We start from the raw sequence: 23,388 nt of genomic DNA on the forward strand, positions 1-23,388 counted from the left end.
TTGAAATAACACAAGGTTACTCTGAAAAACGAACAAACAGGTCAAAGGAGGGAGGTTCTTTTTTCTTTTCTTTTTTTTTTTAAACCACTGTCTCTCTCTGCATTAATTTTAATACTCAAAAGCACAAAGCACATTTATCTTTACTGTTTCATCTGACTGTCTATCTAATGGCAGTCGTCTCAATTTTGTTTGAGCATAATGAAGGTCAAAAATACAAATATATATGCTACTATCTGCACACTGATGACCTATTTTGGTAAATTTCAACATGTAAGTAATTTTAAATATATCTACTCATTGAGGAAAAATTGTATAATTGGAAGAAAGACTGCTACTTGAAGCTGTTATACGTATTAAATCTAGTTACTTTAAGTCAAGAAAAAAAATGATACAAAACAATAGCACTTCTTAAAACTGAAAAAAAAAACAACCAAAAAACCCCCAAACAATAAACCAAACCAAACACAAACAGCAGGCAAGAAGAAAGCCATGAGTTTCTAGTAGTAATTACAAGACAAAAATTTATACCTCCTGCATCTAAGCATAGTGATAACGCAATTCTAAGTCACACAAGCTTGTTAAGTACTACCTTATTTCCCACATCTCTTACGCAGCATCTTTGTGCCCTCATTCAGGTCCCAGAGCTTACATAGGTGAAATTTCATCAAGAAGAGAGGAAAATACCTTTACAAAAATCTGCAAGTAACATATGAACTGACTTGACTCAGAGATAAGCATCCTGCTTCCTTCTGCTGTTAACATTACTGAAATATGCTTGTGAGTAAAAAAGAACATTCTACATTAAAACAGAAGGATGGCTATTAAAAAGACAGAATTTCATTTAGTTAGCAGGTCAGTTTTTTTCTCTAAATCAGCTATGAAAATATCATTGACAAATTCATTTTTATTTAGCCACATATTGTATAGCCTGAGATCAAACTGTTTGATGCCATGCTGCTATTCCAGTGCAAAGAAGTGTAATGGAGAATCTTTTGCAGTGAATATCCACATTCATACTTCAGGTGTAACTTCGAACCTGAATACACCTGTTCATTATGACACTTTTCCATTAATTCACCTGTTATTTTGGGCCAGACAACAGCAGTTTGCCAACTGTTAAGTTTGTAGTTTTTAGCTTGACAGAAATAAAACTAGCCATTGAAAGATTTTACTGAATGCACGTCACACAATCCCAATATCATTACAAGGAAACATTATGCCTGCCTCCTTTCTTCCAATTCTAAGCCAGTAATTTTGCAGTTATTGTGTCATTTCTCGTCATGGTAACATATGTGCATTCTTGTTTGGAAAATGATCAAGGCTTTCTGAGGGAAAAACATTAGTATTTACTCAGATAAACATTCTGTATTTTCTTTACTACAATCAGTGGCTGATGCTTAAAATAACAACGTACCATAGTGTAATTGTGAGCCACCTTGTGCAAGTCAGTGCAACCCTGTGCATCAGCAAAAGATCGGATTCCAAGGCAATTGGATGGGTGAAGCTGCTTCATGAGGAATTTACAGCATGCTTCTACAACCTGAGATAGCTGAAGAAGGCAAGCTGTAGACAACAGGCACTCAATGTTATCTTCTTTTAATTCAAGGCGACCTATCAATATTAAAAAGTAGATGATATAATTTCACTTTTGTGATTTGTTAAACTCCCCAAAAACTCAGACACAAGAGAATTATTTACAGATTATGTGACAGAACATAAGGCTGGGAAAACAGCCCCTTTGGCAGTAGGTAACCAGCCTTTCAAAATTAATATCTATAATGATGCAAGGAAAGGGAAACCTAATAAGATTCCTTTTGTCATCAGTCAAGATACATTTGAAATATTAAGATGGTTTGTAAACCATCAGAAAGTAGTATTATCAGAGAAACCATATCTGACCACGTTGCCTCAAGTAACAGCAATGATCAATTTTTTAAAATATAAGTAAGAAACTATGTGAATTCCTAAGAGCATTTCAAATCTAGTAATGGAATACAATGCTCACAGGAGGCCAATTCATTAGACAAAATTCCCATTTTCACTCTAATTACCTGTATATGCATATTGAACCAGAGCCCACAGTGCATTTGGCTCCACACCTTCCATCTTGATTTCCTCCTGTCTTGCTTCCCTTACATCATTAGTAAACATTGCTGCAAAGTAGTCCGAAACGGAGGAGAGAACCAATCTGTGCACATAGTGGAGGAGAAAATGAGAGAGACAAAGAGAAAAAAAGAAAAAAAAATCTTAGTCAATCTGATGTTTGTTAATCTATGATTCATTATTTTGCCCTTTAGAGAAACACTGTAGTGAGAAAAACATTTTTCAATTGATAAATGGCTCCACACTCCAGTTCCCCTCTATGAATAATGAAGTACTGTTACTGAATCTACATTTGCTGTTGAAGCAAACAAATTACTCTTTCAAAGCTCAGTGACTTTTAATAGTTAACATGGACACAACCCACAAAACCACATAAATTGGAAGGTGAATATAAATAAACATGATTGAAATAAAAAGTAAAGTTGAGTTCCATTTGTATTGTATCAGTTACTTTTTCTAAATGTGAAAGAATGACTCGCTAGTCCTTTTTCAAAGTGCTTTAAAACTTTTATTCTTGGTGCACACATACATTCATCTACTATTACTGCTGACAGAACTATGCACAATCAGCACAGAGATGGTGCAGACAACAAAGCCCCAAAAGGAGAAGAATATGCTGCACAGAAGAAACTAATTAACATAGTAATGTTGTTTGTGGATATGTATGGAGCTTTTTTATTTTTAACAATTCTGAGTATTTAAAGATACAGAGTAGGTATACATGGTACTGCTTATCACACATTTGTTTGAATTACTGTTGTATATATTCCACATTTTTTCAATGCCACTCCACATAACACATAAGAATGAAGATGATAGCTTGGGTTGGAAGGAACTCAAAGATCATCCAGTTCCAGCCCCCTGCTTGTGGGAAAGGGTTGCTAAACACTAAATCAGGCATATCTGCATATGTTCAATGAATCCCATACTTCAGAAAATTTTACTTTATTCTGTGGAATCTTTATATTGGCTTATTAAGATGAAGGAGATCAGAAACTTCAGAAGAGTAAAATTCACTGAAAAGGTAACTTTGACTGATGACCATTTGGACAGAATTACAGTCCAGTAATGTGTTTTTGTTTTTTTTTTTTTACTTGCTAACTGATTAGAGTTGTGTAGGAATGTATGTGAAAAAGGAATAATACTGTTTTAAAATCTTTATGTTTAAAATAAAGTTTCAGTTCTCATTCAAAACAATAATAGAACAATAGTAATATTTTAACTCTTTTTTTTTTTTAAATTAAAAACCAAGCAGCTTAAAGTATTCAATCTCTGTAGTGACCTGAATTTGTGTGAAATACAGCTTGAAAAAGAAAGGACTCTGCCATGGGAAAAAGAACCTGACACCTAATATTGACACAGACCTCTTTCTGTTTTTTTAACAGTGCAACTATTTCAGTTTGCTGCACCATTATTCAGTAAATGGCTGGACTGTACATATCTTAGCAACAACTGCTGAATGCCAAATACCACCTACCAGCTGTGGTATCAGCAAAGTCCCTGTGATTTCCAGTCTTGAAGTCCTCCAAAAGAAATTATTAAAAATGTAAGATGCAATTCATTTCCTATTTTCGCTAACTTCTGTTAAGAATCATGAGAAGGTAGATAGGCTTCACAGTGTTGTTTTCCTGAGAGTGACTTGCATATGCCAAAACAGCATGTGCAGTCTGAGAGTGGATTAATACAGGTAATATGCAAATACATACATTATACTGGCAGTAATTTTGTTTTGATTTTAGACAACAAGCATCCACATAATTCTCTAAATGCAACAATTTTCAAAGAAACACATAAAGTGACACTGAGATAAGAGTAAGAAAAAACCGAGGCAGACTTCCAGTTAACTGGCCTATTCTTGTCCCTTCTGTCACTTGCCAATAAAAATCAATTACTACTTTACTCATGTCACTGGACATCCACTTTTCATTGATTTCTTAGTCTCACTGCTAGTGACTGATTTTTCTATCAAATGCTCTTTTTTTTTTTTATGGTCTGAAAATAAACTGCATTCCTACATACAGATTATATATCGTGAAGCAGTTGTACATTCATGTATTGAAAGAGTCCACAGAAGGATTTCCCCATGTAGATTTTGATATTTTTGCTAAAAAAGCTTCGATAGCCAAGTGACAAGCATGTTGTTTCAAAAGAGAATCTACGTAATGATTCTAGAAATGACACTTAAAATCCCCAATTTCCCTGTTAGTCTATGCCATCATTTACAAATTATTCTCTATAACTAATTATTAATTTTAAAATATTTGAATTGCATCAAGAGTTCACTGGAAACTACACATGCCACAAAATACTGCCTTTCCTCAGTCTACAAAATTAAATTACGCTTTTTGTAATTGTGAGTGCTTTTTTCCCCTAAGTGTAATATTTCTCTTAAAACCTGCCTACAGAATGCCTACAAATACCTGAAATTAGCATACAGTGATATTATAGAAGACTCTAACAGTGCCAAATGTCAGAAAGAAACAGCTATAATGCAGTTGGCATTGTATTCCTGTTTATGTAGAACATATTCCACTTTTACTCTCCTTATCTAATTACCAGCAACTGTCAAATTCTACACAGATAAAACTGCAGGATTTGGTTACTGAATTATACCCAGAAAATTGTCTTCTCTCTTTACTGCACAGAAAAATGCAGAACCACAGAATATCTCAAGTTGGAAAAGAACCACAAGGATCATTCAGGCCAACTTACAAGTCTCTCATGTAGAGAAAAAATACAGATGAATGTAAAAAATTTCATCCAGGGAAATCAAACTTTTCAAAATTCTTTTACCACTTTCACACTGAAGTGATGGCAATAAATTTAGCAAAATTTTTCTACACAATCCCAGTTGGTAGCAACAAACACCTAACACAAAAGAACTACTTTTATACGTACTTGTTTTTTCAGACACACACTGTGTTAAAGTTTTGTAAACATGTAGTTACAACAATGAAATAATTACAAAGTAAAATGATACAGTGTGTGAAACAAAGGAACTATTAAGTCATATGAAAAGCAGTACACAGGTAAATAACCATGAAAGTAAAAATAAGTTTCCAAACCAAGATCTGTACTCTTCCAGACAAATTTCTTAATTATGAAAGTGCGTGAGCTTCCATTTGTCTTCCATCCTGTGCCTTTTATACTTTCATCTGTCAGTATCAACAACATGAAAAAAATAAGTCTCTGCAGAGATTTTCAGATTGCTAATATGGTGCAAGCTTTAAATCCTCTCTGGACAGGGAATTTACTGAGGCATCCCATTTCTTAAGTGAATGTCCTGAACACCAAGCTGTAACAAACTAAACCAAACTTTTTATTATGGGCCTACAGTTAGCTGAGCAAGATAAACTGGAATGTAGAAACATTTACCATCTGATATGAAAAACTAGATTCCATTTCGCACATTTAATAGAGCCCAGCAAAATTTCTTTACGAAGGTGCAAGGCTAAGGGAGCAGGAATATAATGCACTTTTCCCTTGTTGAGAACTGTCCTCCTTTCTAATTAGAAGAATTTTAGGATTTTGACCTACTGAAGAATTTTTTAGCTATAATTTCAGCACAGAATGAGAAGATAAACAGTTAAAAGAATAGAGAACACCACGTTCAGGAAAACTATATGCTACTCTTATTTGTAGTAGACTCGGAGCCCTAATTCTTTGAATAGATTCAAATGAAAAATCTTCAGAACTTTATAGTAATTTATTACTTGTGCTCTTTACTATTGTCAAATACCAAATTCACTGCTCTTTTCTCTAACTACTTTATACACTTCAGAACATTCAAATATAATCAGAAGTAGAAACCGACTATTAAGAAAAATATAGGAGATATTAAAAATAGCAGGTTGTAAAGAGATAATTTGCAAACTCTATGTATGAGAGAAGGATTAATAACAGTGAAAAACATTCTTACCAATTTTTAAATTAAAAAGCACTGTCCTGTGTAAATGAACTTTATTTTCTTCAATGCCTTCTACTGTCAAGTCTTTAATCTAGCATCTATTTAATAAATATTTTGTTACTAATTAAGTTCTTAAGATAAAATAATCAATAGAATGATAAAGTACACTGAGTGCTCCTATCTGTAGATAATGCTAAATAAGTCTGAATTTGGACAGGCTGATGCAGGCAGTAAAAAAATCCTACACTTTTTTTTTTCCCCCTTACACCACAAGTGTACTACAAGTACATCAAGTCAATCTTACAGAAGCTTTGTAAAAATATGAGCCAATTTTAACATTTTCATGTTTATCCTTTTTGCAACAGAAAAGTTCAATTTTCAGTGAGGTGCTTTGAATATACTGAGACGAGGACCATAAGTCATTCTTATATTTGTCTGGAAAAACAAAACAGTAAGAGAAATAATTTACTGTGCAAAAGACAAAGCTTCTTTGTAGGTTGCTCCAATGTTACAAAGTGAACTAAGGACAAACGTTAAGGCTTCCACCTCCTGCTAAAAGCACAGTGTGCACTTCTTTGTCCTTAACTATTACATATATTTAAAACAAAACATTCCAACTATAGCAAGAAGCTTTGCCTCCTAAAAGAACAACGCAAATTAAAGGTGGGAGCGTGCACTCATTGCTAGAGAGACAGATGCAGTAGCAGAAACTGAGAGCAGAATCAGTTCTATAAATAAATGAGGAACAGGTATGAACCACATTAAAGAACTTTTTAGTATAAGGAATGTCTTATTTCTGTTCATCTTGCAGTAAATTCTTCCAGTCCATACAAGATGTTAGCAGCTGTCCTCTGCACCATTTCCATACTTTTTAACCATTAAATAAACTCAACCCCCAGAACTGTATACTGCAAACATGCTACCATGCCACATAAGGAAGTAAGATTATGTTGGTATTAATCACTATTTTTCCTATTTACAGCAATTTCGAGCAAGCAGTCAAAAGCCCTTTGACTTTAAATTACTTTAGTGGGTGCAAATCCACAGAATCAGAGAACGGGCTGGGTTGGAAGGGACCTCAAGGATCATGAAGCTCCAACCCCTCTCCCACATGCAGGGCCACCAACCTCAACATTTAATACTAGACCAGGCTGCCCAGGGCCCCATCCAACCTGGCCTTGAACACCTCCAAGAATGAGGCATCCACAACCTCTCTGGGCAGCCTGTTCCAGCACCTCACCACTCTCTCTGTAAAGAACTTCCCCCTCACATCCAATCTGAATCTCCCCTCCCTCAACTTAAAACCATTTCCCCTTGTCCTGCAGTTATCAACCCTTTCAAAGAGTTGATTCCCCTCCTGTTTGTAGGCTCCCTTTAGGCACTGAAAGGCTGCAATGAAGTCACCCCACAGCCTTCTTTTCTCCAGGCTGAACAAGCCCAGCTTCCTCAGCCTGTCTTCGTAGGGGAGGTGCTCCAGTCCCCTGATCATCTTTGTGGCTCTCCTCTGGACCCTCTCCAACAGCTGTCTTTCTTGTACTGGAGCCCCAGACCTGGACACAGTACTCCAGATGGGGCCTCACAAGAGCACAAAGCACTCCCTGTTTCCATATGATTTACTCTTTCCATAGGAATGATGAAATTTTGTGATGAATCTGAATATGACAAAGACTGATCATATGTAACTCTGTAGCCATAAGGAAAATAAAATAAGCTTCTTCAACTGCACTGCCCTCATCCCTCTGAAAAAATTGTTATCATCCACAGAAGTTTTTACAAAGAATTGGGATCAGGAATTGGGTAAAGATCAGGACCACTTGTTTGTTTTATTAATTGCAGTAAGGTGTGCTTTTATCTTGGGAAAAATGAAGTTTCATAAAACGAAGGCTCACTCAGAAAGCTGTAATAACAAGTTATGGTGTAACTATCTTCCTGCTCCCCAGAAAAATACCAAACCCAAAATACCAACATCTCCTCATCCTTCTATTAACTATTGCTTTATTAACCTGTGGCTTCACTGTGATGGGAGAAATCAGCAATAGAAAACAAGAAAGTTTAGGCTACTATTTCTGTTGTAGAAATAACTTTATGAAGCCACAGCTTAGGTATAATTAAGTACCTATTTAAACTATTAGAACTGTGCATCAAATACTGTAATATGCTTCTGTTATTAATACTTTTGTTTAATAATCTTAAGTATTTTCCTGGCATGGAAAAACAGATATGGTAACTTTTGATCTAATTTAGCCTTTTAACACTTACCTGTCTACTATCAAAAGACTCTCGTTAATATGGTACCCAAAAAACTATGCAGACAGACTGTCCTTATTACTAACAATGAAGCCAACAACTTAATTGGAAGTACAAAGAAAAAAATTAGTCTAACAAAACTTGTTTACTCCATTCTGTTGTACAAAAGCCACTACTGCTTTTAATAGTATGAAGGTGCATTTGAGACTTACTTTGCTATGCAAACATCCAACTATATGCTTCAAGACAATAAGTGAGAACATCATGGTCATTTCTGATGCTGAATCACATATGACAGAAATTATGTTTTAGTTTCCAAATACACGTTAAAAAGCTAAAGCATGTTTAAAGTACTGCAAATTATTTAGAATGTTCCAAACAGAACACAAACTTGGAAGAAACATTTGTAAATTAATATAATGTTACTTCAGGTCATTACAAGCTTACCTGTGAGCTGGAATCCTACGATCACCAGCAACTAACACCACATCACATAGCTGTTTGTGTCTAAGATAATTCTCCATCTTTTTAAAACTTTGTTCAGCATGATTGAGAGCCTGAAAAAATTCATCTGATGTACAGGGCTCCATAGTTTGACAAGATGATATGGTATGACTGCTGTTGGAGGTTCTGCTGAAGACAGTAACAGAAAACTTAGTTCACACAGTATTAAATTATAACAATCTCTATACAGATGATAAAATGAAAATTTCATATTCCCTTCCAATTTAATTTATTTTCATACTTTCTTTCTCCAAACATTATCTAAGCTCTTGCAAAAACAGAAACTATGATTCATTGTATTCTTCAACTAAGGCCTACACAGACATCAGTCCAATAATCATATCTATAGAGTTGTAGACGTTGTGGAAAACAGGCATCCAACAAGATTCCACAAAGTGAAAAAGTGATGCAAGAATGCAATAAGGAATCACACTTTTTGCCACTTCAATACACACTTAGCTTAAGATGGCTACAACAAAACTTGGCATATAAGGAACTACAAAAACTTTATGGATGCGAGGGAAAAAATATAAATCAAGAAACACACCACTATACCACCATCATCTTACTTCATGAAGCCTTAAGTATTTGAAATGAGATCTAACAGATTAGAAGCCCGTATGGGGGAAAAGCAAGGATAGATGGAGAAAACACTGTCCTTGTAAATACAAGAAAACAGTAAGAAGGAAAAGTAAAAGAATGCATGGACCCAGGATACAAAGGAGCTGGATCATAATTAAAGATACTGAGGGAAGCACACTTTTTCTTGATTGCAATTCTCTCACTTTCCACTATGCAGATAACTTGAAAGAATACTAGATCTACTGTACTATTTGGAAACACATGGATTCACGCGATCTCCATCCTGCTCATCTAAACTTTCAGGAGAAAAACGTTCCGTAAAGCTTTTTCCTGTGTGCGCGCCTGGGCCTGTACTCACATAGCTAAGTAGGCCAAGTAACGTGACACTTAATTGAAACCCAAATCTAGTAATGGATCAGAAATGAGACACCTGCCTACCTACTTCCCTCTAAGGACTTAAATATCTCAAGTGTGCTCTGAAGTAGTGGCTAGGCATCTATTTTAGCTGTAACAAGTTCTTCTCATCCCTTGTGAGTCACTTTTCTGCTCTACCACTGGACCTCTGACATGCTGGAACAAGTGTTCTTTGTGGCCATGTGGGAAACAGAATCAAGGAACTCATATCTGAAAAACAGATGAGAGTTGGAAGAAACTACTTTGTGCCACATCAGTTCCCTTATCTGACTCACCACGTAATGATAAAAACCATTATGTTGTCAGAACTGGACAGCATTTTCACAGGTGAAGGAGCATGTACTCAGGGAAAGCAACTCTTTTTTGCTGAACTTCATTTTAAGCCAGATTCCTCACCTTACATCATTAACAATTATTCAAAAGAAAACAGAATTTCACATGGTATCAGGGATCTGATCTACATTACAGCCTCACAGAGTTGTGCAGATACACCCAGAGAGGCAACAAAGTAGTGTGGAGAATGAAAAATCTTCATCAAGCGACACTTGCCTGGAGGAAAGCCTGACCAGAGCTACCGCCAGACTTCAGAGCACACACGTGCACTCTGCAACACTCACCAGCAGTCGCCACACTCATGCAGTATGGAAAAGAAACTGGCAGCAGAGCGTGTTTTCCACAGACCCAAAATAAAGCAATCGGGACACAACAAAGTTCAGTCACACTCAGTTCAGTCTCCCTGCTTGAACAAATTCAACACCATACCCATTCTCTCTTGTAGCCAGTACCTTAAAAACTATTTTCCTCAGGGAAATAAAAAGGAAAGGGAAAGAAACATTAAGCTTCAGCGATCCATAAAGAGAACATGAAAGAGGTAGCTGAAGTGCTTACGCAAAAGGGAAGCTATAGCTTCAAGGTCTATTTATGCCTATTACACAGTGACTGCCTATGAAAAATTTAAATCCTTCTTAACCCTTTCCTCAAACACTCTTACAAATTTGTTTCCCTATTCAGTTCAGCCTCAGCAATGACAAAATGGAAGAATACACAAGCAAGGCAAGAACAGAGGAAGGGAATAACCTGCTTTCCTCATCCCAGGAGCAGTATCAAAGTCACTCAGGATTCTTGTTGGATGTCATTTCCGCCCAGCAAGGAAACTCCGTATTGAATGCTGATCTGTGATCTGCATACTCGAGACAAGCATCCAGCCATGTGATCCTCTGAGCATCACAAGCAGTTCTGCTTCCTCTGAATATGATTCATTCAGATTTATTTCTAAGTATAGCCCAAACTTTCCTTCCTGAAGGCTAGAGGGACTTCTGCACACCTCACACTTACTAACAAGATAATTACAGAAAAGACTGAGGCTGCCAGCACATAAAATAGCTATACATACCAAAAAATCTTTTCTATATATTCCTTTAAGATAGCATTTTTACCAAATTCAGTAGAAATATTTTTGTTACGAGTATCTTAGAATGTTAGTCTGTAGGGTTTTCTTTTGGCAGACTTCAACTTCAATTCTGCTTTTTTGGTCTCTTTATGTCAAAAAGATCCTATCTAGCACTGGCCAATTAATAATTTTATTATTTATTTAATTATAATAATCATAAAAATGTAAGTTACCCTAAAGGCAAGCTCTTTCCCGAGAGCTACACATTTCATTATCCTAGTGACAGACATAAAAATTAATGTACTAAAGATGCGAGCTTTCTTTGACTTCTGTTTAATATTTATATATGAATATGCCTTAAAATCAAAACTACGCAGAAGCTATGCTAGAAAAATATTCATTTTAAAAGGATTATTTATTGCAGTAGGATGTTTAGAATGAGGTGCTTTGCCCATTAATACAGCTCATTACAGAGCAGTGAAGCAATTAACTTAGTTGGTAGTAAACCACTCAAAAATGAGTTTCAAAAGTAACAACATAGATAATGACAACCAAAGAGCTAAATTTATATCTCCCCTTCTGCTATTGTTTGGGGTTTCATGCTCATAGCTTAAACAAAGCCACAGCAGAGTTTTCAATGCGAAAGCAAAATAAAACAAAAACTAGAACACATACCAGCCTTCTTTCCTCCCACATTTACTAAATCTTTCTACAAGAGTTGTGGTTTTTTTTTTTTTTTTTTTTTATGGGGGAGAAGCAATCTGCTTCTAGTACAAGGATTTTCATCTTTCTCTTAATTAGTTTTAAGTATCAAAATTCATTTCAAAGCAAGAGTTACAATAGTCATTTCATAGCAATCACACATCTTTGTTATAACCCATAAACATAATTAAGAATCTTGACTGTAACAAAGTTTGCAAAAATCTTTTTTTCAAGCATGTTATTTCATGGTCTGTGTTCTGAATTATTTTTCAGAACATGCCTTTTAGGTTAGATGCCTCCATATTTGTCTTTAGAAATACACATTTCAAACTGTTCATTTTGGAACAGGGATAGAGAAACAAATTCAAAATGAATTTTAAAATCTTCTGAAAAATGTGCAATATTACCTTTTAAACCATTACATTTAAGTAAAATAAAATCAACAAGCCAATATGGATATCTCAAAGTGAACAGATAGTTAAGACAAAGTAAATATAAAGACACTTCAAAGGAGAATAATAGGAAAAAATATTAGTCAGTTCCGTAAGTCATTAGAAAACACAGAGAGTATCTCTAAGACAAATTAGGATACATATTAAGACTTTTCTTTCGTAACTTCAAATAAATCTGAATTTTATAACTTCGATATTGCTTTTAGTTTGCTTTAAAATAAAACTTTTCAAAATATTGTTAAAAATAGTTTAACAATTTTGTTGTTTACACGGCTTCCACCAAGTTCAGTGACGCTGCATATGGAGACCAAAACATAACCTACCGAAGTAACACTATGCCAGTTTCCACCATTTCATATGTTGCTATATGTTTTCTTCTTTAAAGTTATTAAGACAAGAATCTCAGCTGCAACTGAGAACTCTAGCATTAGAGAGGAGAGGCTTGGGGTGGAACTTCTAATGTACTAACTCCAACACTGTTTATACAGAATCCAAATGCAGAGTAGTTATTACCCTCTGCATCCAGACTTTGTCTTAGAGATCGCAGGCATCTTACTGAACTGTTCAATGTTAGGCCTCAAATGACAATTTCTGACATAGTGCTTGTATTTAGTGTTCAAATGTGACTGTGTTTATATTTGAACCTATTTCCATGCTTATATATCTACAGTAACACAATTCCAACATTTTAACGCATGCCAGGGTGCAATGAACTGCATGACACATTGCATAGTAGTGCATTAGAGGTATTATCAGTGTGTTATCTGCGCTGCCTCCAAGGCCTGAGGACTGCTTCTAAGGCACCCACAAAAACTAAGGAAAAACAGAGCTACTCCTCATAGGCTTTAATTTGCAATACAAGGATCTGTACACCACTGGAAAACTTTAAGAAGTTACAAATCTGAAAGGATGGTCAACACCTTAGGAAAGTTAACCAACATCCACAACAGAGGAAATATGGGAAGTGAAAAACAGTGAAGAATTCATACCTGACTCGTTAAACTAGCATTCAAGACAAGATGATCTCAACACGAGAGTTATATAAAGAGCTTTACAGCCAACCAGCTCCGACCCCTGAAACTGAATGATCTCAAACAGTGTCAGCCTTTGTCAGAAATTCAGAACCAAACTTGGGATTTGCTTATCCCTTATGCCACCAAGCTCTGTACTTGTAAGAAAAGAATCCTACATTGCCTTCTCAAAATGAATCCCATAATGATCCAAAGCTCTTAGAATGACAGAGATCCAATCAAAATGCTTTTTAACCTGTGCCATATAACATGGCAAAGAAGAAAAATACACAAAGCAGTAACCTCAGTTCTGTCATTTCGTACTCTCAGGGCTTGGGCAAGAAGTTGGAGAGGACTGAAGAAGCAAGCTAACTCCCAGAGTTTCTTCACAAAGTTGTTTGTTTTTTAAAAAGGACTTTTTCATACACACAATTTGTTTCTAATGGAGGAAACAGGGTTTTCACATGGGAAAAAGTCCTCTGAAAACGACACAAATGAGGTCAATAGATAAGAAGTATTTCTGATAACAAGACGACAACCACTTGCTCAATTTCTTAACATTAGAAAGATAATCCAGTTGTTGGGTGGACTTACGTAAGTTAAACATTCTTAATAAAGGAACAAGGTACAGTTTAAGTACAGTCTACTCTTAAAAACAAAACTATAGGTAATGATAAAAAGCAAGTGCTTATATTACCATTAGTTACCTTATTAAGTTGCCAACAATGAACTGAAAAGTTACCTTAAATATTTAAAGTGTATAATTAAAACACCAGCAAGAATTACAAAACAACAAAGGAATTACAGGCAACTCCAGATGCTATTTGGGACTAAATGAATAATTAAAAGATACTCCAAATTTACTAATTTCAAATCCTACAAGCATTAAAGTCTACTAGTCCGTCTGCAAAAAAAATATATATAGTAATATATAGATCTCTTCCACTCCCTCAATATGTATCTGCAGCTCATCAGCTCTACAAAGTAACTAATTTTGTCATGTGTAAATTCTCCTCCTCTTATGAAAAGCAAATCTATAATAATCTCAAGCTGCGTATTTATCTATTTGAACAGCATGTTTTTTTCTATATTGACTACCTTGCTATGGTGAGAATATCTTATTTGGGGTAATGCTTTACCAAAAAATTTACATCACAAACATGTGATACAGTGATGTTACATCTATATTATATATACTACCTAGTGATGTTGCTATTTAAAAAAATCATACCTGAATATCACTTAAAATAAGAACTCATTAGAGGTACGTTATTTATAGCTACCCGTGTGTTGCAGCACGATAAGACTGTCTGTTACAATCAGTATGCAGAACTTCCTTTCACTGTAATACTAGTACTTCTGTAGGTCAGTGGCAAAAACAAATACACAGTGTAGACTCCTAAGCATTTTTACTTTCCCTCCTTTGCTCCAGTCTTTAAAGTTTATATAAACCACAAACAGTTAGTGTTTATATTCTAGACTGCTTTATCCTTGCACTAAATGAATTCTTCTCCTGGGGAATGCAAAACAGTAAAACTGCTCTAACTACAATCTAACTACTATCTGCCCCTAATATGCTTTATGAAGCAGTGTATCCTTTTAAACCAACATACTTTCAAAAAGCCTTATGATTGCAAATTATCTGAAGAATCCAGCAAGCAAATACCCTAAAATTCCCATGAAATGGCAAGCTAACCATTATTGTGCTACAGACAGTACAAAAGAAAAATACTTTCAGTGAAGAATGCACTAACAGATAAAAGAAACAAAATAACGTTTAACAAGAAAGATATTAACTTGTCTAATTTTCCACCAACTGCAAAACACCTTTCACTTAAGAACAATTTTTTACAGTTTCATCTTTAGATGAACTACATGCATGAGAAAAAGAACACTATAATATTTTTATAGATACAGAAAACTGGGTTTTTTCCTTTTAAACTGGGTACATTTTAAGACACTCCCACACACAACTGGGATCATTTTAAAGCAGCCATCTGGTATTAGCTTACAGCATAACCTGACTGACATACAATAGACTATTTTTTTCTTCAAGTTGTACATGCACAAGCAAAAATGATGTTTTTGTCTTACAGTCTAAGTATTTTTTATTTTATTTTTTTTAAATTGCCATCTCCCTTATCCATAGAAATACATGGAAATAACAGATAAGAGTCACAAGAAGCTTACATGTCCCCAGATCCCTCCAAACTGGCAGGAGACTGATTCTCACCATACCCAGACAATCAGCATCACTTCAAAATAATTTTAAAAGCATCCAGTAACATCATCTCATGGTGGTCACTACCTTGTTCATGTCAGCATGTGTTGGGTATAATACTGAAAACACAAGTGCGTGCACTTGGTCAAGCTTTATTTACTCACACATAGCTCTGCCTTTTAAAAAGGTCACAGTAAATACACCAAAGCCTGGTTATAAAACATTTTCTGTAGCCGATACACAGTGACTGCATTTTAATCTAGGATAAAGGCTAGCTTTTACATGCACGCTATCTGCATACATGAAACGAAAACACATTTCCCACAATAGGAAAGTAACAATTAACCTGCACGAACTGCTGTCCGATTCATTTTCTTCTTCACTTGCTCTATCATCTGTCTCTTGTCTGCCAAGCCAACGTGCACCTCCACAATCTTCGGCCGAGAATTCAAATGCGGGGATTTCTGAGGTGGATGCCATTGGCCAAGGAGGTGAGTTCTGGAAATCCTGTTGGCTGGACCTCCTGTAACCAACTGCTGTTAGAGGCAGGTCACTTGAATCTAAAAACTTTGTGCCACCAGTCGTTACATTATGCCCTCTGCTCCAGAAGTCTCCCTGGTGGCTCTCGATTGCAGAATTAGGGGCTGACGCCTGATGACCAAACCACCTCCATCTGATTTTTAAAATCTGCTTCACGTCAAAGTCTTTACGAGAACCAGACATCCTCAGTGAAAGCCAGCGATCGTCTAGGCAACAGGGTAAGAAGCAGCACGCATAAAAGAAGATTTGTGCACCCAACCAAGACAAGAGAAACACATTGCTCTGCCCGGCTGTGGCAAGCAGCGGTTGTAGAGGGGAAGGAGGGGGGAAAGGACCGCGTTCACACAAAAACGCTTCTTTAACGGCACGTCATTTGAATATGAACAAAAGGCAACGGGCGATGAAAAATCCCGAGGTAAAGAGAGAAGGTAAAACAATCACCTCCATCAGGAAAAACGCCAGTCAGTTTGCCCTAAAAGCTCCAAGGCTGCCTCTGTTGCTCTCTGACCATTAGCTTTCAAAAGCACCAAACAGTACTCATTAAAGCCCTTTCGAGAGATGAATACCACCCCCTTCTCTTAAACCACAAATGACAGACAAGTAATTCCTGTACCGCATCTCAGAATCTCTTCTCATTCCGTTAACTCTTGCTTCTACAGAGAGGAAAAAAAAAATGCACAAAGCAAACAAAATTCTTGCTGCACTGCTGAAGAACAAATTTACAGAAAGGACTAAAACCCATTGTACTGAGAAAAACTGAACTGTAAATAATATTTTTCCCTTTGCAGGACATGTGGTAACTTGAAATAAAAAATAAAACAACAGAGAACAGTACAGGAAGAGCCTCGAAGGCTCGAGGGTCTGGTACAGGGTAATAGAGCCTTTCATCCTGCTGTGCCTTGATTCAAATCTAGGTCTGCAGTAAACAAAAATTTATAGCATTCTACATCTGAAATGAGCTAATGGTTTCCATTCACTACACATCACGAAAAGCAAAAGCAACAAAGGCTAACAAGGCTAACCAGTCACTGCCCAGGACACCAGACACCCACTGCACGATGGACGACAGGAGACCTTTGCTTCACTCTCATCATATGGAATCAGCTGTTTTACATCAGCTTAAAGGTACTGCGACAGAGGAGAGAAAAAGAAATTCTTGTACTTCTGAGACAGAACTCCCATTAGATGAGCAGTGTACGCAATGCATTAAACCATCCCAAAATGTCTTTATTTGAAAGAGGAAGAAATCAAGTCACAAAGACAAAACATGCAACAACCGATTTATATTTCCTCTGAAAAATGGCCTATTCCCTCTGTGACATATGGAGCTAGTTAGATCTAAGCTGCTGAGACTAATTCCAATCACAAGCAAATACTAACAACAATTTTAGAATAACAAAGAGACGCTGGATTTTATCAGTCCTTGATAAATAGACTTACATTTTCAGTCTTCACAGTTCATCTGGTCTGTTCAGCTCTCAAGGATACAACTTCAGTCAATTTACAGGAATTGTTTCTTTTCTTACCTACATTTGCCATGAAGAGTAGAAGTTAACTATCTCTCAGATGAAGAAAGCAAACTACAAAATATGCTTTTCTGATCTGACAATTGGGATACTTGCAATGCTCTTTGTAACAGGCTGTATGCAGAGCACAGATGAAAATTTCCAGAGTGCATAATTTTATCACCCAAAAAGCCAACACTGACTTAATGTCAGCAGAAAATTACGCAATTTTCTTAGGAACTACAATGCTGAAGAGGCCAGTTTTAAGCTGGAAAACTCACCCACCATTGCTCAGAACTCATTTATGAAACTGCTTCTCACAAAAGCCATCAAAGCACATTTCTATAGACACAATATTCCAGCTATTTTCTACAAGAGATGCTACATTTCAGAACTTGTACCTTGCTAACATCCTGGTCTACCAAAACTGATGTACTATGTCAGTTGCAGCATATCCAGAAAATAGTTGAGGGCAACTTGAGAGATGAGACAATCAAGTAGATAAATATATCTGTTACCATCTTTGCTGGGGATCAGCATAAAAATTACATAGATGTTAAACCAAAAATATGAGAGGTCTAGTCCCTATCCAGCTTGTACAGCTATGTAAATTTCAGAAGCTTTAGCTGTACTGTTCAAACATCATCCTTTGTGCAACCACAAGCTGGGTGAAACTACAGGACAATTCAAGAAATAATAAATGGCATCTTTTAATTTATCCTCTCTTTACATTTTGTGCTGCTGTTTACTGTTTCTCAAAGGTGGATAAACAAGAGAAGCTACCGGTGTATTTGATAATGTTTGCTATAGCAGTAGTATTTTAATTATCCATTTAACTATAAAAAGTAAGTTTTCCTTCTACTGGTATGGTAAATGCATTATACGTAAGGACTGACCTGAATTTTTTTCTTGTGTAACAGACTCATCTGAAATTCAAACTGACCCAGTAAAAGTAAGCTAAGACAATGGCAGATTTGCCAACTCGGTCACTTTTTCAGCACTTTCTTATGACTTTGGGAAACACAGTCCAATTATTGCTTTTTTCCAGCTGCAAAGCTATGGGCTCAAACAGAGATTAGAAAAGAAACTGCTGTGGTTTTAAAAGAACGAACTGTTTCCTATTTTCTTTCATTTTTCTAGATGATACAAACTTGCTTCTTTATATGCTCTCAATATAAAATACATTTATATATATTTCTTTCATATAAATTAGATACAAGCTGGTATAAAAAAAAAATGACAAAATGAAGCACTTAATTCAGTTTAAACTGGTAAGGCTGCATGAAATAATTGATGCCTCCTTCTTCTCAACAAGCTTCCTTACTATAAGCAACACAATAGATTTTATAAGGTTCCCCTGCTGGGAGTTATTGACCTTTGTGGAGATCTCAGATGATGAATTGGAAGGACAGCCATTTACTTGGACCACTCAAACCTCATCTCTGATATCTCTTCTTCGGGTGGGCGCTGACAAACCCAAACGCCCACACTCAGGACTACATTCTATTGTAGGTCTTTCTAATACACTAACACATTTCTTAGAAACCTGCTAAAAAGTAAACTGGGTGGCACCATCTTAATTAAACACAGTATAAACACACTTTGTAAGTATTCTTTTTTTTTCTTTTTTAATTTACTAAGGCAAAAGACTTCAAAGAGGATCCCAAACTACTTATACACAAAGGTCTTTTCCGACCTTATTGCAGATGAATAACCATATTCTATCTCGTGGCGAGTCATAATTTTTTTGAATACAAGTACACGACCCTCTTTGTGAACATGATTCTGCAGGATTCTGTTGACATTACTGAGGTTGTGGAAAATTACTGGAAGACAGCTTTGAGAACTTGGATTTTGACTAATATGACTGATACTCTTAAGAGTGGAGCAGCTGAACATTTAAATATACAACTTCTCTCATATGAGCAGCTCCACAGAGTAAGAAATTAATCCTTGCAGACAGTTAGCAGGAGAGGAGTTTTCCAGATTATGTCTTGTGATTAAATGAACATTTGAATGCATATTGTATGTTAAACTTGTAGTAAAAGACAACAAAATTAACTTTTTAATCAAAAACTTTTACAGACATTTACAGATATTACATATGAACTATTTGTTCATACAGATATTAAAGGAAAATTATAATCCAACAAAAAGTTAAATTTTAAGTAACACCATTACTCTTAAAATATTTTTAGTGCATAATTCCAGGGTAGATATGCTCCAAATATTCAGATACATCTAAGTACATTGATGGGCTAAATAGAAAAATAATTATTTAACAAATTAGTTCTATGTGTTTTTATTCATTGTGACTTTTTGTTCCACTGGAAAGTCAGTTAAATTTTCAAGAAAGCAAATGTTTCTCAGATACATTTTTGAGGAACATTTAAAATTTGAATCTCAACATCACTTTTCATGGCAACATTTTTACTGTCACCCCTACATTTTGGCTTCAAAAAACTACTGCCGTCCAACATCATCGCAATTCAGACATAACATTTTCAAGGTACTTATTCTGTCAAATGAACTTGAAATTACCCATTTTCCAATTGAAGAGCTAGGGACTTAAAGGCTCAGCTAGTCCTTATATTAATTATCTTTTTAAGTGCTAATTTAGAATGAAAATGTCAAAATTGAAGTCTTTGTTTTGTCTGCAAGAGTTGTTTCTCTCTCCTGAAAAAAAACCCACTTCTTAGCAAAATCGTTACATATCAAAAGATGTATCTGAGACATAACTAGACTCATTAAGATATAACGAGGTAATATCCTACTGCCAATATTTATAGTAAGGCTAGATATTTATTCTGAAGCACCAGAACAGTTCACTGACCACAAGATGTTCATGAATTAATCAAATACATACTTAGAGCATAAAAAGGCATTCAAAATTTAACACCCTTTGAAAAGAGATTTTAAGCTTTTAATTATTTCAGGACATTAAAATAATTGTCAAAAAACGTGCTATAGACAAGCTCTGATACTGCAATCCTGCTTGTATGATTACGCTAGAAGTATTAAATGTTCACTATTTTTTCTTCCCAGTTCCTGTGTTCTAGTCCAAAAGTTATAGAAACTGCTTAACAAAGACTTCAGAAAGATAGCTGTGCTTATGCTCTGTGACTCTATAAAACAACGATCACTTCCAATGCCAACTTTTTTTTTTTGGTAAGTACAAGCACTTCTGATTCATGTTTATGTAAGAAGCCCCTTTCAGCAGCAAGTGTAATTCACCCAGGAAAAAGAAAAAAGAAAAAAAAACAACACAAAACACTACAGTTAGAGTGCACTGCCAAAGCAGAAATGAGCTGCTGCCAAATTCTGGGCACTGCAGTGCAACTTTCTGCTACTTAGCACTGCACACCACCCTTGAGAAGCGCAAGCATTTTGCTCTGAATGCTCTGTCTTCAGAGCACACAGCTTTACTCTTGCTTTACAAAGCAAGAGCTTATTTTACAGTTTATTTTACTCAAAATAAAAAGGAAAGAAAAAAATAGACACTTCCATATGTTATGGAAGATTATACTACCAGATCCTAGATTTTTTTGGCTTGAGCAACATAGTGGCTCACACAGAACAGTGCTGACCAAGACATTTACATTCTTTAACACTGGAACATTTCACATCTGTTTCTCCCTACCCAGGTGATACTCAGGCATCATCAGGAACAGCACCATTTACAAGCTAACACAGAACTATCTCTGAGGAAAAACTGCAGTAAGCTTATTCACTCTCAAAAAGTCGGTGCTCCATGTATGGTGTGTTTTTAAAATTCAGTTACAATATGAAATAGACAACACTATGACATCAATCCCCAAACTGACAAAAACAGTCTTCTGTACCAAAAGGCTCAAACAGTCATACATATATTAAGACAAGCAGAAGATTCTTATTTCATACACACCGGGAATATTAGTATGGCTGATTCTAATGAAAAGTAAAATTAATCCTGAGACAGTAAAAACAAATCACCTCCCCTAGACATGTCACTGCTATGGATGAGTTATGGCACAAACACTGCTCAGTAGATACATCACAGAAGCACAGATTACCCCAAGTTGGAAGGGACACCACAGAGATCACTGAGTCCAACTTCTGGCTCCACAAAAGACCACTCAAAATTCAAACTGTGTCTGAGAGTTTTAATCCAAATGCTTCTTGATCTCCAGGACCTCAGTATTGTGACCACTGCCCTGGGTAGCCTGTTCTATGCCCACTACCCTCTGGTGAAGAACCTTTTCCTAACACCCAACCTGACCTTCCCCTGACATGGCTCCATGCCATTCCTTTGGATTCTGTCACTGTCAGCAGGGAGCAGAAATCAGTGCTGTCCCTCTGCTCCCCCCATGAGGAGCTGTAGGCCACCATGAGATCTCCCCTCAGCCTCCAATCCTCTGGGCTGAACCAAGGGACCTCAGCCAATTCTCATACACACTGCCCTCTAGTTCCTTCACCATCTTTGCTGCTCTCCTCTGAATGCTCATAGCCTTATCTCCTTCTTATACTGCGGCACCCAAAACTGCACACAGTGCTCAAGGTATACAAGCTTCCGTACAGCTTGTATACAGGAAGACTTGCACTATTAACAGCTTGCATTTAGTAATATAATCAAATAAGCATCCCAATTCTATTTCTGTACTTCCATAGGTTAAGTGCCTTTATACTGTAAGAGCCTTAAAAGTAACAGCTGGATAGAAATAAACCTCCCTGGTGAGCTCAAGATTGGCTAGATAGAAAACATTTATGTCTATTGCCTGACTGTGGTTATGATCCTTACGAGTGCAGACTGCCAACTGAGGTAACTGGATGTACAGGAAGAGAAAGAGAAAAAGCCAACCCACAACTTCTGCAAAAGTTCCTGGAAATGCTGTTCCACAAATAACACGAATCTAAGGCACAGAAGGGAAAACATCTTTATTTCTGTAATTGGATGCTAATTAATTTCAGATTAAATCTTGTATCAAATCACTACATATTCCATATTATATATTTATAATCAGTATCCAAGATAAAATCACATCAAGATAGAAGCGAAGAATAGCAGTGGAATTTAACATCAATAGAAATAATTATTCCAATCTGAATAAATTCTACTTTATTTTTTTTTTGTAATCAGAAAGTAAAACTTACAATACAAATAGATACAGTAAGCAAAGAGAAAACATACACTGAGTAGTATTTTTCAAATATAATTTGAATCAGGGTCAGTAAGTAAACCACTGCCAGTAAATAAATAGAGCTTTAGAACTAGCCAAGACTCATTTCTTGTTCATTTAAGTTTTCTGTCTGCAGTTTTGTGCAAAAATAATCTCTGGCTCTCCACTTATACTTATTTTACAGGCTCTTCTAACATTAACTCCAGTTCCCCTGGGTGCTTCATCTCACAGTCTGCTCACACACAGCCACACTTCCCTCCCCACCTTGTGGAAGACAGGTAGTACAAGAAAATCTTTGGCCATATTCAGGCCAAGAAGCAGACAGGCTCACCAGCTGGCAAGTCAAGCAGTATTACTTATTGGACTTCCATACCTACCCATATATATTCTATACCTTCTACAAATTTAAGCATACAAAAAGATACATTCTGTCAGAGTTTGACTGAAATTAACAGACAGGCAAAAGAATAATCAGGGGGTTGATAAACCAAAAGACACAAATCCAGCTTGTCTGGGGGAACTACAGGCTCACAAGCTTCTTATCTGTTGCTTCTGGGAATTCACAACTGCCTCACCTTGACTGGCTACATATCACCTGAGTATGGATTTATAAACAAAGAAGAACAAAGAAAATCATCACGGTATCTGAGAGATT

General features: G+C 36.1%; 1 protein-coding gene across 5 annotated transcripts in view; it reads right to left on the minus strand.

Annotated features, from left to right (window-relative positions):
• KLHL5 (kelch like family member 5) overlaps window positions 1-23,388 on the minus strand; it is a 48,736-nt gene that overhangs the window by 17,698 nt on the left and 7,650 nt on the right. The window contains exons 1-4 of one of the 5 annotated variants that reach the window (XM_019614899.2): window positions 15,879-16,784; window positions 8,705-8,890; window positions 2,052-2,188; window positions 1,415-1,611 (exon numbers count right to left, since the gene is read on the minus strand). In XM_019614899.2, the coding sequence (XP_019470444.1) occupies window positions 1,415-1,611; window positions 2,052-2,188; window positions 8,705-8,890; window positions 15,879-16,255 (897 nt within the window). In that variant the 5' untranslated portion in view covers window positions 16,256-16,784. Of the gene's footprint in view, window positions 1-1,414; window positions 1,612-2,051; window positions 2,189-8,704; window positions 8,891-15,878; window positions 16,785-23,388 lie in introns of those variants that run through there. The other 4 variants (XM_010710283.3, XM_010710282.3, XM_010710281.3 and 1 more) reach the window with 4 other exon arrangements.

The sequence above is a fragment of the Meleagris gallopavo genome, chromosome 4, assembly GCF_000146605.3.
Source record: "Meleagris gallopavo isolate NT-WF06-2002-E0010 breed Aviagen turkey brand Nicholas breeding stock chromosome 4, Turkey_5.1, whole genome shotgun sequence".
In the NCBI taxonomy this organism is placed as follows: domain Eukaryota; kingdom Metazoa; phylum Chordata; class Aves; order Galliformes; family Phasianidae; genus Meleagris; species Meleagris gallopavo.